Raw genomic sequence first — 17,327 nt, 5'->3', positions numbered from 1 at the left:
AAGGGGCACAACTGTGCACAAACAGAGGGAATATCAAACAGTTAAGCTTGACTGGATTTTCAGATAAATAAAGGTGATACCGGAGAGGTATTTTGGTGTTATAAAGTAATGGCCTTCTTAATTAATTAAAATCTCAAGTCCTCTAAGAGATGAACAGTGGTAAACTCTTTTTTTAAAAAATTAATTTATTTATGGCTGCATGCAGGCTCTCTCTAGGGGCCACTCTTCATTGCGGTGCATGGGCTTCTCATTGCAGTGGTTTCTCTTGTTGCAAAGCACGGGCTCTAGGCGCGTGGGCTTCAGTAGTTGTGGCATGCGGGCTCAGTAGTTGTGGCATGCAGGCCCTAGAGTGCAGGCTCAGTAGTTGTGGTGCACGGGCTTAGTTGCTCCACGGCATGTGGGATGTTCCCAGACCAGGGCTCAAACCCGTGTCCCCTGCATCGGCAGGAGGATTCTCAACCACTGCACCACCAGGGAAGCCTCAGCAGTGGTAAACTCTTAAGAGTAGGTAATACAGTGGCTGTTCAAGTAGGACTAATTCTTCTTCCTTGTGGTTTTCCTCCTTTGGAGTCCTCTCATCATACCTAACATAAGGTTTATAATACTTCACTTTTTTTTCTCCAGGCAAAGCATAAAGAAAACCAAACTTAAGTCCTATATTACGCTTTACACAAATGAGGCAGCTGAAAAATATAATTCAGCTTAATTTTCAAAGGGACTGAAACTAAAAACAAAATTATGAGAAAACTTCAAGGAAGAGTCTAACACAAGTTACATGCCTGTTACTTTCACGTAGAGAGCTTTCCAAATCATTTTTCTACTCTTATTCTTTGCAAGACTGCTCATCTCTGTTTGCTTAATTTTTCCAAGTAAGGGTGCAACTTTGTCATGAGGGAGTAACAGAATTTTAAATCTCAGGCTAGGAATTTGGGCAGTATTCTATGGGTGTTGATAAATGTCCAAAAACTTAATGATTAGTAAAAACTGTATAATCAAAGTTTTGTTTCCGGAAGATTTCTGGTGGAAGGGTAGAAGATGGATTGGGTAGTGAAGGATATTAGAAATGGAAGGATAATTCAATAGCCCACGTAAGGAATAATGAAAGCATGAAATAGTGTAGGCAAAGTGATAAAGGAAAAAAAGGAATAGAGAGGAAAAGAGGTTTAGAGATAGACTTGACAACTGTTATCTATAGAGTAAGGTAACAGGATGTATAGATAACACCAAGTTTTCTAGGTAAATCAATTTTGTAAGCAACCACAAAACTAGAGGACTGCAGCACTGTGCCAGGAAATGAGGACAGAATAATAGTAACAGAGGGAAAAGCAGCTGGAGGGATGAGAAATTTGGTTTCAGACATAGTTTCAGGGAGCAAGAGGTTCAATATTTAAATCATGCTGAAATCATAGGGTGATTTAAAATCATAGTCAGAGAAGCTATGATCAGAATCCAGAGCTACATTCGTATCAAAACTAGGAAATGTGATCTCCATTCTGGAGTACTCTAATAAATTCAAAATGAATGCCTCATGATTACAGAGTTACAAGCCTATTTGTTTTGTGCTACTAAAGCGTAAATGTTCCCAAACAAAGTGTCACCATACATTAATGATCTATAGCTATGATGTCTAATATGCCTGCCATTTATGTCTATATGATAGTTGCATATGGCTCTTTGTATTTTAATTAATTAAAATCAAATCAAATTTAAATTAAGTTCCTTAGTCATACTAGACACATTTCAAGCTCTCAATAGCCACACGTAGCTGGGGACTACCAAACTGCATGTACAGCTATAAAAAATTCCAGTCATCACAGAAATTTCTATTGGACGGCACTGATCTAGAGACTTGAATTTCAAAAGGAAGAGTGGTTGTAAATGCTTCATATATTCCCCTTTACCTTACGTTCAAAGTATACTTAGAAATTTATTACTGAGAAGCTCCAGCTTCTGCACACTAGAAAGATTACTTCTAGCCTCATCTCTTTAAAGTAGATGTTTCCTAATATGGCCAATTACTGTATTCTTCAAAGTTCTAAATCTTTTATGAGGCATATGATTTTGTTTTAATGAGTGTTAAGTAAATATATGGAATCTGCCTATACTTACCTTTAGCTCTGAGATATGTTCGTATAAAGATTAGTTTTCCTTGGACCATGTTTCTATTTTATTATCAATCGTGTGAGGCAGGAGTATAAAAATAACCTTAACTCAGTGCATCAAACGTTTCTTTTATCTTAAATGCATTGCTGTTATATCAATGTGATGGAAAAATGAAAAAACAGAATCATTTTCATCATTCTTTCTTAAACTCAAAAGTATTCTCAAGATATTTCCCAGGGTTAAGAAATACCTGTCATATTTTCAGTTCCTAACGTCATTTACTTCGTCATATCCTGCTTCCGTTAACAAAACAACAACAACGACAGCAACAAAAACCATTATCCTGTTTAGGCTCTGGGCTAGCTTTGGACCAAAGCTCATTTTCCTGTGATGTTCTCTTCATACTTGAATCCATTCCTATTTTATAAATCATTTCACTCAATTTTTCTTTCATAAAAATGGAGTTCATCTACTTGAATGTACTGTATAAGATTCAAATTAATAAACCACACAAGCATCTGGAAAATTACAATGATCTGACCATATTTCATATATAAAATGTTCATATAAAGTTTAACAGATAAATAGCTCTGGTCCAACACTGCCACCTACTGTTTCAAATGTGTAACTACACAGGTCAAGTTAAAGTATCAACACAACACATGCTCAGTCCTAACAAAGTGGTTTAACAGGAAATTTACACTGGTTCCAATTTTATTAACATGGTTAGATAATTGACTAAATAGAAGCTTATAACTCACACAAGATATCAATATCTTTCCTGGCCTTTAAAAGGCAAAGTATTGAATCCTTTGTTATCAGAGTAAGTGGATATATATACATTCAGAAGATCTCAGCTCCTGTAATCTCCCAGCCTCACTCACTTGGTTGCAGTTACTGACACCTCTCCTTTGTAGGATTAGCACTGTTTAGTTCCAAGTAAATACTCAACAGAATATACAATATATTAGTAGTTTTAGTTCCCCAGCAGGAACAGGGCTTAAAAGTGTCCTGTTACCTTACATCTCACGTCTGAGGTGACATCTGCGGTGAACCTTGGGGATGCTCCTCCTTTCACAAGTCAGAAACTGTTGACCAACCTCTGAATACTACGCAGGGGCCTGGTGACTGCCCCTAATATGGCCACCTCTACCGTGGCTTTCCCAGTACTGCATCCTAAATTGATCCTTGTTTCCTTAAACTGCCTCCCTGATTCATGTTCTTAAGGCTCCGGCATGCTTTGTACCCAACTTACCTATTTGGGGGGAAAGGAGATTACCTTCTTTTTAAGAATCAGTTTCTCTATCAGGCCACGTTACAAACAAAGCCATCCTATACTAAAATACTTCCAGTGTTCCTTTATGCTTTTAGAACTATTTCAAACTTCACTCACAGAAAGAAAGTTGATGTATTAGATTCAGGTTTCTTGAAAAGGCTCTGGGGATTTTACCTTAAAATGCCAAATTCTTGGTGAGCCCTTTTGCCGTTATTGCGTTCCCACCTTGGAGAAGTCTGGTCGATAGGTGGCAGACCTGAGGTTCCCGAGCTCCTTCTCAGCTGTGGGGTTGATAAACTGTTCCTACTGTTTAGCCCCTGTTGGATAATTTAACAATGATTAAAATCGTTATCCTTCAATATGCCGTAAAAGATGGTCCATGGAAATATCAATACAAAGTACAGTTGACCCTTGAACAACTCGGGGGTTAGGGGCACTGATCCTCTGTGTAGTCAAATAATCTGGGTGTCATAAATAACATACAAGTGGGCCTTCCCTATGCAGGCTTCCTCCATATCCGGATTCCGCATCCGCGGATCCAACCAACTGCAGATGGTGTAGAACTGTAGTATTTACTATTGAAAAAGATACGGGTCTGAGTGGACCCACACAGTTCAAACCCATGTCATTTAAGGATCAACCATACATTTTTTAGCATGTATAGGAGAAACAAAATATTTTATTCTGAAAATCTGTCAATTTTACTCCAAACATAACATTCTATATTGTTCTTCTATTTATCTTCCTCCAACTAAAAAATGATTTCTGAACTCCCTATAGTTTAACCAAATTTTTTTTCTTTTGTACATTTTATTCCCAGTTTTATGAGAAATATGCAACTGACAATTTTAAAAGTAGATATGAAAGATTTACCCTGAAAAAAGACTTCAGAGGGCAAGCTTAGGATCAGGAGTGATCCTTATTTCCTAATACATTTTTAGTACAATGCTAATGTACATAGATAGAGGTTAAACTGCAGAATTCTGAGCTACCTTTTGAATTAATGACTTAATTAAATTCAGAACACCTTTCACATTAAGAATATTTTACCCTAATTTTTGAAAATATTCTCGGTTAATCCAAATGTTAACCAGAATATTCCATTTTTGACCATTGTGAATAGGTGTTTTAGTGAAATTGACATTAAACAGTTTCTGCTTCTTATAAATTTCCCCTATCAGCAGACACAAAACCATCTCAAAGAGATAAATACCATTTATATTTAAGTTTTCTCAAGGATGTTGATTTTTTAAAGGTTCAATGTTAGTTATATTTACATTGAAAAAGTTGTTTATGTAACATCCTTTCTGACTATAATTTAGGTCCATACAATCTTTCTTAGTTCTTAATACACGTATAAGACATTTACATTAAATTATCTGTTCTAACTCCCTTTTCCTTACTAATTATTTTTTCATAAATGCTCTTGCTCTTTTCTGAAGTAACATCAGGCTTTTTATATTCTTTTCCAAAGCAGAGATAAATTAGATAAGAAGTTCAAATAAGAAATTTTAAAGAACACAAAGAAAAGAAATAAGGGTTACTTCCTGGTTCTTATATGACTTATTCCTATCAGTAAATTCTAGTACTCAAAATAAGCCTTATTACCTAGAATGTTCAGGAAATGAGGAATTAGGCATCCTATTTAATTAATATTATAGTTTAAATGTTTCTAAAATGTACAGTACACTTTTCTACATAGTAAACGTAGTAACAAACATAATACTGATATCAGTGTGATTTTTTTTTTTTTTTTTTTTTTTTTTTTTGGCCTCGTCATGCGGCTTGTGGGATCTCAGTTCCCCGACCAGGGACTGAACCCACAGCAGTAAAAGCCCAAAATCCTAACCACAAGGCCACCAGGGAATTCCCTCAGTGTGATTTTTATCACTAAGATTTTTAAGAATTATTATTTTTTAAAATTACTATTCTAAACATCAGATGTCAATGGAAAATACAAAGGAAGAACAACATAGCAAATGAAAACTAACTCAAGAATATATTAGTTATTTTATTGATGAATTTATTGCTATCCCTTTTTGTTGCTTGTGATTAACCTTTCTCATAGGTAGAGTGCTAAAAAAAAAAATGCCATATAACTTAATTCCCATTGGGTTTTGTGTAATGCAGGTGCTACTCGATACACTTTAAAAATAAAAGCATCACATAACTACCTATGATCCAGATTTGTGAACAATAATTATCAAAAATTTGCCCTAATCGGGCTTGCTTAATTTTTCAGCACTTCTATACCATAATGCTGAGAATCAACAGAATTAACTGATGATCAAAGTCTCTCCAAAAACTATATTTAACTTTTTCTAAGCTCTAGATCACTATTACAATGAACAAAATTAACTGGTTTGAATTTCATCTTCTCTTAGTTTCTTTAGCTAGTAGAATAAAGTAGTTAAAATAATCTCTAAAATATTTCTATTTTTAAAGTTTTATGATCTTTACTACTGGTAAAGGTATTGATAGTCAAATAAAAGAATTAAAAGCAACCTGAACAGACATAATGTATACCTATTTAGAACAGTATTTATTATTTTCTAAAGGAAATCCTATTTTGAATCAGTGATATTTAAAGAAAAATTAATCCCATATCTACTGATGGAAATGTCAATGCCTATTGGGCTATAGTAATCTCCAGTGGGTAGGCGGGAGGTAAGGAGACACAGTTCCAAAAAATGTGAAAATCAGTTTAAAATAATGCTGTGTAATGTCATAAAATGAATATTATAATGATCATTTTTCTTCGTTTAAAAACAATTTCTGGTTTCTAAACAATAAAATAGAATAATGACACAATTTGAATACTAGTTTGCTGTACAGCCTGAAATTAAATTTGCCTGTTGTTCTCTACTTCTTAAAAACAATAACAATAATAAAAAATAGTTGCTACCAATGAAGTTATAACTGCTAATTACAGCAATATTATTTAGAATAAAAACTGAATACTTGCTTAGAATTATTTGAGATTATGACTACCTCTGAAGGCCCAAGCAACTCAATGTACTGGAAAAGAAGCTGGCCCTTTAAAAAGAAATTCTATTTTATGCAAGATTTAAAGGAGCAGTTTTAATTCAAAAACATTATTAAACGTGATAAACAGGGCTGGCTGATTACTGTATTTTGACCTTGTGAAGTTTTCTATCTCCTTTGTCGGCTGGGTCCTCTATTTCAGAGCAGTGATAAAATCCAGGAAATGGTGTGAGAGGATTAATCTTTGGCCTACAGGAGCCAGAGAAAGCACCCATCAAGCTACTGATACTCCGGAGGGAAGAAATGACTTGCGGGGGAAGGGTTGGGTCAACCAGAAGATCTGACACCATATTACGAGCCTCATTTAGCACCGAAAGATCAACTCCACTTCCACCTCCAGAATTCTAGAAAAGAAAAAAAAAAAAAAAAAAAACCCATAAAATTATATATGTGTTACACAGAAAATTTAACATTTAAGAAAAACTTAACTCTAACAATAACTAAGTACTTGAATCCTATTAAATATTAATTTTCATTTATTTGGATTTGGCATAAATGATGTATCAAGTGGTACGATTCTAACTTTAAAATTTTTGATGCTGATATAACAGATATTGTGAACTTTAATTTTTTTCTACATTTTTCATTAGTGTATCTCATATTTAACGGTATTCGTTAATGACTTCCTTATAACTAGTATGGAACCAAATTTGTGTTTCTTTCAGAATCTATAGTTTGGGCATTTTATTAATTTATTAATGCTTCTCTTTCCTCTATGTCAAAATTTCTTTCAAACATATACAGCATTTCTTTTATTTACTCCTCACTTAAGAGGCAGTCTAGCATGGTGACAAGGCTTTGTTGCAAAGACATCTGAGTTGGAAATCTAGACTTTAGCCCTAACTGCATGACTTGGAGCAAGTTATTCAACATCTGAACTTTTCAGTTTCTTCACTGTAAAATGGGGATAACAACTACCTCATTAAGGGCTGATATGAGAATTAAATCTGATAAGCTATGTAAAGCACATAAAGCAATGCATGGTACATATATTTAAAATGCAATAAATAAAACTATTATTATCCATATTATAGAAAATGATGAGATAAAAAGGAGAAAAAATGGTGTCAGAGTTCAAAGGAGATAGTGATAACACTGAACTGAATAGTTAATATGGAAGGAATAACAGGACGCTGGACCCTTAAAAATGGATAGGAAATACATTTTTTAAAATTAATATTTCATTGATGAATATATATGATATGATTTTTACTTTTTGAAAATATATATTACGTTCAACTCAATTACCCACAGAAATAAGTACACTGATAATCAGAACGGTGAATTAAATGTTACTTTTGTTTGTTTTATTGTGCCTTGAATTTACATTTGGGTGTGTTCGTAAGTATTCAAAGTATTTATTGAGTTCACTGTTTATTAACTACCCTCAACACATTTTGAAATTGAGAAATGTTATGAAAGTTAGACCAACAATTAGCTTAGTAATGTCTTTGCTCCTTGTGGAATTCTTTTCTTTTCCCTTGTGAAGTATTATTTTGTATTAGCTTTTATCTTAAAACGTTCTCCATTATTGGGCCATAGCCCAGCTATTTCTAGTCTTTATAAGCAAACACCTCTCTCTATATGTCACTGTAGATATTAAGCATACTTCTGACAGATAGCTTCCCCTAACTTGAACTACTGAACCAAAGTAAATGAACCAAACCAAAATCACTATAAAACTACCCTTGCATATGTTGGTCAAACCAATACCTCCACAAATTGTGTATAACAGTATCTGTTTTCCCTCACCCAAATAAGAAATCTGTTGTCATTTGAGTTGGTGTTCCCTTACATGCAGTGTGTCATTTCTCTCTGGCTGCTTTCAAAATATTTTCTTTGCTTTTAGTTTTCAAATGTTTAACTGACATACCTCAGAGTAGATTTGGGGCGGGGGGCACTGATCCTATTTGGGATTCACTCAGCTTCTTGAATTTGCAGAATTACATCTTTTGCAAAATTTGGGAAGTTTTCAGCCATTATTTCTTCAAATACTTTTTCAAACCTACTCTCTCTCCTTCTCAGACACTGATGATATGAACGTTGGATCTTTTGTTATTGTCCACCAGGTCCTGAAGGCTCCTTTTGTTTCCATTTATTTTCTCAATGTTGTTCAAATTGAGTAAATTCTACTGATCTATCCTCAAGCTCAACAGATTCTATGCTCTATCATCACCACTGTATTGAGACCATTTTACAAGTTTTTTATTTCCATTATTGCATTTTTCAGTTCTATAACTTCCTTTTTTTTTTTTTGGTAACTTCTGTTTTTTTTGCTAAGATTTTCTATTTTGTTTATTTGTTTCAAGAAAATTTGTAATTGCTTGTTAGGATGTTTTTATGATGGCCGCTTTAAAATTCTTTGTCAGACAATTCCAAATCCGATCATCTTGGTGTTAATCATTGACTGTGTTTTCTCATTTAAGTTGTGATTCTCCTGGTTCTTGGTATGACAGGTGATTTTCAAAATTTTATCAACATTTTGGTAACTGTGCTAGAAGACTCTGGGTCCTATTTAAATCTTTTATAGTAGGAGGTGGTCTTCCTCTTTAGATTTAGCACCAAGTCCTAGTCTACTTTTTCAGGCTGTAGTTCTAATGAAAATTTAATTCTCAGGGCATTCACAGTGGTATTTTCCGTCTGCTTGATTTTCTCCTGGTGCCACTAGGGTTTCCACTGGTCCCTGCTGGTGCTGCGGGTGAGAGTTGGTGAGGAGCTTCCTCAGGTTGGGCTATCTGGTGCCCCTAGGTCGGGGAAGGGAGTCTCCAAGCCACAAGGACCGAGAACACTTTCTGGGCTAGGCACCTGTGTTGTGGAGACCTGGCCACCCTCTGTCTCATTGGGGAAGGGGAGTCTCATGCCTAGTAGGGAATAACCATACTTCCCTGGCCACTTAACGTCAATGGAGTTCCTGATCAATTCCACCTTGGTGTTGTTGGCAAGACTCTCATTCAATTTTAAGGAAAGGAAGAGCCTACCTGCATCATGTTCTGTTGTTAGGCTGGGAGTCTGAAATACCCCAACATTTGCTGTTGGGTGACAGTTATAAGACACCCTGTCACACTATGTTGTTCCTCTGTTACTGGGGTCCCTAATTTCTCCTCTTTGCATTTTTCAGAGTTCTCCTTTGTTCGTCTCTTGCGTTATTTCCAGAGTTTATACTGGTACTTAGCAGAGAGTATCAGGGAGAATTAAATCTGATGATACATGCAGAACACATAAAGCAATGTATAGAATATATAGGTAAAGGGCAATAAATATTATTATTATGGAAAGTGGTGAGATAAAAATACAGATAAAATGGTACCAGAGTTCAAAGAATATATAGATAACTTTAATCTGAGTGATTAACAGACACATCATGGTAAGGGTGGCATTTGAGCGGAGCTGTTCATTTGGTAGGATTTTACTCAGAAAGATTAGGAGAAAAGAATTTTTTACAATAAAAACAAACAAAATTTATTTGGGGGAACTCATTCTTCAAGAAGGAGAGAGCATAAATAAAGGTACAAAAGTGGTGAAATAGTGATGTACAGGGAACGTAAAGTTTTTTAAGTATAGGCTATATATATATATATATACTTTTTTTTTTTTTTTAAAGAGCAGTGGAAGATAAGGTTGGAGAGGCATGTTGGAACCAATATTTGATAACATCAGATTCCAGGCTAAGGAATATGGACAATGCAGAGTCATGGATTTTGAGGCGGTCAAAGAGAAATAAAGCAAGAAAAGGAAAAAAGAAGTGATGGAAGGTATTAAAAAGAAGGCAGTACTTATGATGTTAAGACCTGACAAAAGTGTGAGAAAAGAGCATTCCAGGCACACAGACTAGCGCCTGCAAAGATGCAGAGGCAGAAGCCTGCCTGGCTTGTTTGAGGAATAACAAGGCCAGTGTAGCAGCAGCTGAGTAAATGAAAGAGAAAGCAGAAGATGAGGTCAGAGAAATAAAAGAGAGTAAAGGAAGGGACCATATTGTGCAGGGTCTTTTAAGTCCATGATTAGGACTTCAGCTTTTATTTTTGGTGAGATAGGAGCATAGTGAGCAAGAGACTGACATCCTCTGACTTACGTCAGATCGAATGGAATATTCAAATTATTTGCTATAACTTTAAAAGTTTAACGTAAATTCTTATTTCCCATTTGGCTTATATTTGGCAAACTCTTGTTTTTGTACACAGAGCCAAGAATACTACATTTTAACAGTTACTGTGGGAGTGGAGGAGGGGGAGGAGAAGGTGGCTGTGTGTCCCTCAAATGCTAAAACATTTGTTATATGGCCCTTTATAGGAAAAAATGTGCTAACTCGTATCTTATACTATAATTTCAGAGATGCTTAGTATTTATTATTATTGAAATTAATATAATATCAGCTTATATTTTTCTGTGCTACTACGTACCAGGCACATATTATTATTTTAATCAGCCCTCTGAGGAAACTGGTATTACTCCCAATTTATAGATGAAGAAATAGGTTCAAAGTGTCTTAAAAGGCTTGCCTAATTTTTTAGCTGGGAGGGATTAGTTTGTATCAGACCAACTCTTCTGCCTAGAACAATAGGTCTAGAAAAGCCAAAATAAAATAGAAATAGCATCCATTTCAGGGCATCAGAACACAGTCAAGCAGCCAGGGCTTGAAAACACAAGAACCTAGAGTTAAGAGAAAAGATTAAAATGAACCCAATATTCTGTGCTACTTTTTCCTTTCACAGAATTTGCTACTGATTCATAGCTGACATGGGGCAGAGAAGATGAGAAGCAGAGCAGTTAAGAGGCTAGGAAACAGCTCTATGCTGGGAGACCAAAACTGGAATTTAGGGTTATAAAGACAGGGAGAGCTTTAAATGCCAAGCAAGATCCCAGAGAGAAGGGAAGAACAAAGATGCAAGCTTGAATTCAGAGCTGCTTTTCCCCTGAAGATATTTGCCAATCTGTAAACAGTGGCCAAGAGATGGAGAAACCAAGCAGAAATCCTCAAAAAGATTTCTATTTTGAAAGTAAAATATCGTTTTCAGCAGTCTCAATGCTGGAGAAAACCAAACAAAAGGAGTTCCGAGAAAAACACCACTAACCAAACTGTTATAAGAAGAGACAGAAAACCTGAATAGTCCTAAAACTATTAAAGAAACTTAATAATGTAAAACTTGCCCATAAGAAAAGCTCCAAACTGAGATAGCATCACCAGAGTATTCTTCCAAAGGAAGAAATGAAACCCATCTTACCAGACTCCTCTAGATAATAGAAAAAAAGGTAATTTCCACCTTATTTTATGAGGCCAGTATAACCTTTATACCAAAAACATGCCAAAAACATGATGAAAAACAAGAATAATAGGCCAATTCTCTCACGTAGACATAGATTCAAAATATTAATAAATAAAATCCAGTGATATATGTGTGTGTGTGTGTGTGTGCGTGTGTGTATATATATATATATTTTTTGGCTGAGTTGGGTCTTCGTTGCTGTGCACAGGCTTTCTTTAGTTGTGGCGAGCAGGGGCTACTCTTCGTTGCGGAGCACGGGCTTCTCATTGTGGTGGCTTCTCTTGTTGCGGAGCACGGGCCCTAGAGCACGCAGGCTCCAGTAGTTGCGGCATGTGGGCTCTAGAGTGCAGGCTCAGTAGGTGTGGTGCTCGGGCTTAGTTGCTCCACGGCATGTGGGATCTTCCCGGACCAGGGATCGAACCCGTGTCCCCTGCATTGGCAGGCGGATTCTTAACCACTGCACCATCAGGGAAGTCCCTGATACATATTTTTAAAAAGAAAATACTTCTTGATCAAATTTGCTTTATTCTGGGATTCCAGGGATGGTTCAACACAGGCACAAAAATAAAACAATATAATTTACCACATCAATAGAATAAATGGGGGAAAATCCAGGGATCATCTCAATAGGTGCAGAAAAAGCATCTGATAAAATTCTACACCCATTTATGACTTAAAAGAAAAAAGTTTTTAGTAAAATGGGATTAGAATAGAACTTTCTTAATCTGATAAAGGGTATCTATAGAAAACATTAGTGGTGAACATACTGAATATTTTCTCCCTGAGTTCATGAACAGGACAAGGCTGCCTACTAGTAACAATTCTATTCAACACTGCATTAAAGATCCTAAACCATACAGTTATGCAAGAAAAATGGCAAAGGATTGGAAATAAATTAATAAACCTGTCCTTATTCATTGATGACGTTATTATATCCCTAAAGACTCTAAAAGAATCCTCAGGGCTTCCCTGGTGGCGCAGTGGTTGAGAGTCCGCCTGCCGATGCAAGGGACACGGGTTCATACCCCGGTCCGGGAAAATCCCACATGCGGCAGAGAGGCTGGGCCCATGAGCCATGGCCGCTGCACCTGCGCGTCCGGAGCCCGTACTCTGCAACAGGAGAGGCCACAACAGTGAGAGGCCCGCGTACCGCAAAAAAAAAAAAAAAAAAAAAATCCTCAGACAAGATATTAGAATTAATAAGTAAATTTAGCAAGGACACTGGATACAAGAATCAATATATAAAAATCAACTGAACTTCTATGAGGCAGCACAAACTATTAAAAACATGGAACTTCTAAAAATTGATACCTTTTACAATATGTTTTGCAATTTAAAAAATTAAATATCTAGGAATAAATCTAACAAAATATGCATGACCCCTACACTAAAAACATTATTAAGGTAAAGATGATACAGATCAGTGAAGGAATATACCATTTTCATGGATTGAAAGCCTCAGTATTATGAGATGTAAATTATCCTCATACTGATTTATAGAGTCAATATAGTCTCAATCAAAATCCTAGCAGTATTTTTTGTGTGTGTGGAAATTTTCAAGTTTATTAAAGAATAGTCAAGATAACTTTGAAGAAGAACAATGCTGGAGAACTTACTATCAGATGTCAAGACTTATTATAAAGTTACAGTAATTAAAGTAATGAGTGTGGTATCAGTGTTTCAGGAGAGACAAATTGACAAACAGACCAGAAGAGAAAGTCCTGAAACAAATCTACATATGGTCACTTGCTATATGCCAAAGGTTATAATACAGTGCAAAGAAGAAAGAATGTGTATTTTGTTCAACAACTGGAACTGGGTCAATTGGATAACCATATGGGAAAAAAATGTCTTGATCTATAAATCACACCATACAGAAAAATCAATTCTAGATGCATTACAGATCTAAAGATGAGAAGTAAAACAATAAAACTGCTAGGAGGTAACAGAAGAGGGTAGACACAACCCAGAGGATAGACACAACCCAGGAGGTAGACAAAGTGTTCTTAAATAGGACACACACCAAAAAATCACTAGACAAAAAGGAAATGATTGATAAGTTGGCATAAAAGGAAGTGATTGATGGAGTACTTTTAATAAGACACCATGATAAACCACAGACAGGGAGAAGGTTTTTTTTTTTTATGAATATATATATTCATGTCCAAAATACATAAAGAACTCCTACTGATCACTAAGTAAAAAGTAGATAATCAGTGGAAAACATGGGGAAAAGATCTTTACCACAGGATATCTGAGTAGCAAATGAACATAAAAAGATTCTCAGCTTGATGAGCCATCAATGAAATACAAATACTAAAACCACAATGGATATCCTTCAACAGCTACCAGAATGATTTAAAACAGACACTACCAAGTGTTGACAAGGATGTAGAGCAACTGAAACATCCATATACTGCTGATGGTTGGGTAAAAGTGATACAACGTCTTTGGAAAATTATCTGGTGCCTCCTACTAAAACTGAACATACACATGTATACCCTATGACCCAGCAATGCACTCTAATGTATATATCCAACAAAAGACATCAAGAATGTTTCAGCAGCATAACTTGCAATAGACAAAAAACTGAAAAATAAAACAAATGTCAATCTGCTATAGAATGGATGAATTAACTGTATATTCATTCAATGAAACACTAAATAGAATGAGAATGGATGAATTACTACTACGTATAATAACATGAATTAATCTCACAGATAAATTTTGAAAGAAGCAAGACAGAAAATACATATGAGTGATTCCATTTATATACAATTCAGAAAAAGACAAGAAAAACTAAGTTGTGATGACAGAAATCAGGTTTGAAAGGATGCTTGGGAGAAGTTGATGACTAGGTGGGGAGCACAGGGGGCTTTTGGTGTGCTGAATTCTTCATCTGAAAAATGGTCACATGTATATATTCACTCTGAGAAAATTCATCAAGTTATACAGTTATGACCTGTGCACCTTTATATATGAGCGTTACACTTCAATTTTTTTTTTGGCCATTCAGTGCAGCTTGCGGGATCTTAGTTCCCTGACCAGGGGTCAAACCCAGGCCCATCGCAGTGAAAGTGCTGAGTCCTAACCACTGGACCACCAGGGAATTCCCTATACTTTGATTTTTAAAAAAGGATTATTAGGGAGAGAAAGAGGGGTAGGAGAAGAGAGAAATAAAAGTCTGTGTCCACAAGCCCATGCTCTCAACCATTACTGCTTACTTATCTTTAGATTTTACCAGTAATTTAGGTAGATACTCTTTTAATTGGAAACTGAGGATCTTGGTGAATATGACTGATGAAAAAGGCCACTATTTAGGTCAAGAAACCCCAGCCCCTTTTAGGTCAGATGTGGCCTTCCTCACATCATCTGACTGTAACAGTTACACCAGAGAATATTTTTTTCTTAATGGGCTGTTGTGGCTATTCCATTTAAAGTTTAAAAATAAGAATCAACCATTCAAAGGGGTGTTCATTTTGCAAAATTTTATGTTGGGACAATAGAAGTAATATGTCTGTAAATACAAACGACAAAGATTTGATTTATATTAATGTTTATCTATTAGTGTGAAAAACATCAGGTTTCAAAAGCATATGAAACATAATATTACAATCTTTGTAGACTAGAATTATATAAACCATACGTTTCAATACAATGGAAAACTAGGAAAAGATCTATAAAGATATATATCAAAAGTTAACAAAGTTAACAGTTATTCCTTGATGTTTGAATGATTTTCCTTTTTTCTCCTATACTTCTATTTTTAATTCTACTGATAACAACATAAAGTTATCAAAAAATCTTTAAAAAGTACATTTTGTATTATTCCATATATATAAAGTTCATAAATAAAGAAAACTAATTGCTAGAAGTCTGGATAGGGATTTTCTTTGGAAACATAGGTAATGACTAGAATGGCACACAAGTGAGGCTTGTGGGATGCTGGTAATATTCTATTTCTTGTTATGGGTACTAGTTATATGGAATGTTTAATTTTTGAAAATTCATTGAGCTGTGCAATTTTCTGTACATTTATCAGTAACTCTAGGTGGAGTGAACTGGGGGGAAAAGAGCCTCATATTTAATATAGATGAGCCCAGATTATATTAGCAACATTTTAAAAATAACTATTTATATGTTTGGTTTCTTACTTTCTTTTCCCTTACAATTAAAATACATTTTTAAAAAACTACCTAAATGAAGTTCTGGTTATTTTAGTTCAGCTAAAGAAAAATCTTACGGCATATAAATTAAAGTTACATTCAGAAGATTTCTATGTCAAAAATTTGATTACAGATATTAATTATTAGTGATATCACTTATATTTACCTGATAGTGAGGTTTATACCACTGCTTTAAGTCCCAATCCCAAAGAATCATCTGGGGGAAAAAAAAAAAAGAGTTCACTTAGTTACAAATCATAAATAAATAAATATATGTAAAGACAAAATGGAGCATCTTCAATTACAGATACCTAAAATACCTTAAAGTTTGGGAGAGGAATTGGGAAGATTAGAATAAAAAATATCTCTAGATGGAATATTTTATTAATTACACAATCTGTGATTGAGAAATCAAAGGAGTCAGGATAAAGTCACTAAACTAATCTATATTCAAAATATAGATTCAAAATATCTATTACCACAGAACTGAAAATATCAATCCAGAAGCATATCCATTCACTAAAAATACAAGAAAAATGACAAATCACCGTTCTTCCCACTCCCTACCCTCTCCAAAGGCTCATAATTTGTCATTTTAAACCAGTGACAGTAGGTGGTGCTATTTCCTTACCAATAAGGCACTTCTGTCAAAAGCACTAAAAAGCTTGCCCTTGGTTTAGATTAAGCATAAAGGAATGGATTTATAAAAAGCTACACACAACCCTTTTGACTCACAGATAATTAGTTTTCCTGTTTTTCTCCTTTATAGATTCTCAATGGTAACTTCTTAGTACCAGACTAGTTTTTTCCTGCCCTTCTCTTCCTAGCAGGCCGTGTGGTTACTTCTCCATCTAATAGTCACTGCTCTAGAAGATAAAATTAGCTTAAATTTGGCAAGCTATAACTGCTACCTACCATTAATCCTAAATTTCTTTTAAGTTTTACTTAAGTAATAAATAGGTCTCCTCCTTTTGCCTAAATAATTGATTATAATTGTGATTTTCTACATGGCTTTGAACCCTAGTATCGAACATAAGCCTAGTTAATTTGTAACACAATCACAATTTCTATGTACTGAAATATTTGTGTTGTTTCTTGTCCTTGGTCGTAAGGATTCTGATTGCAAAAGATCATAAAATGTTATCTACTCTTTCATTGGTCCGATATTTAAATAAGGAGTTGGCAGATTTTTTTTCTGTAAAGGTACAAATAGTAAATATTTTAGGCTTTGCAAGCCACATAAGGTCTTCCATGGCATATTCTTTGGTTTTTGTTTTTGTTTTACAACCCTTTGACATGCAAAACAAAACAAAACAAAAAAACATTCTTAGCTCAGTGGCCATACAAAAACATGTTCCTGGCAGGATTTGGTCAGTGGGCTATAGCTTGCTGACCCCTTTTAAAAATTGTCAATTGTCATTATCACCATCCTTGCAGAAGGTCATCTCTTGCCAGTAAAGAGAAACCTATCTCTTC

The 17,327-nt window shown here is 35.0% G+C and overlaps 1 protein-coding gene across 2 annotated transcripts in view; it reads right to left on the bottom strand.

The window, feature by feature from the left end:
* Positions 1-17,327, bottom strand: part of PDE3B (phosphodiesterase 3B) — a 179,667-nt gene that overhangs the window by 54,633 nt on the left and 107,707 nt on the right. The window contains exons 2-4 of one of the 2 annotated variants that reach the window (XM_082845240.1): positions 16,018-16,068; positions 6,736-6,768; positions 3,554-3,696 (exon numbers count right to left, since the gene is read on the bottom strand). In XM_082845240.1, coding sequence (XP_082701366.1) covers positions 3,554-3,696; positions 6,736-6,768; positions 16,018-16,068 — 227 coding nt within the window. Of the gene's footprint in view, positions 1-3,553; positions 3,697-6,519; positions 6,769-16,017; positions 16,069-17,327 lie in introns of both variants that reach the window. The other variant, XM_082845239.1, reaches the window with a different exon arrangement.

Source organism: Leucopleurus acutus (assembly GCF_964270905.1).
Source record: "Leucopleurus acutus genome assembly, chromosome: 8".
Classification (NCBI taxonomy): Eukaryota; Metazoa; Chordata; class Mammalia; order Artiodactyla; family Delphinidae; genus Leucopleurus; species Leucopleurus acutus.
The sequence above is the reverse complement of the archived record's forward strand: the minus strand, read 5'-3'. Positions and strand labels throughout refer to the sequence as shown.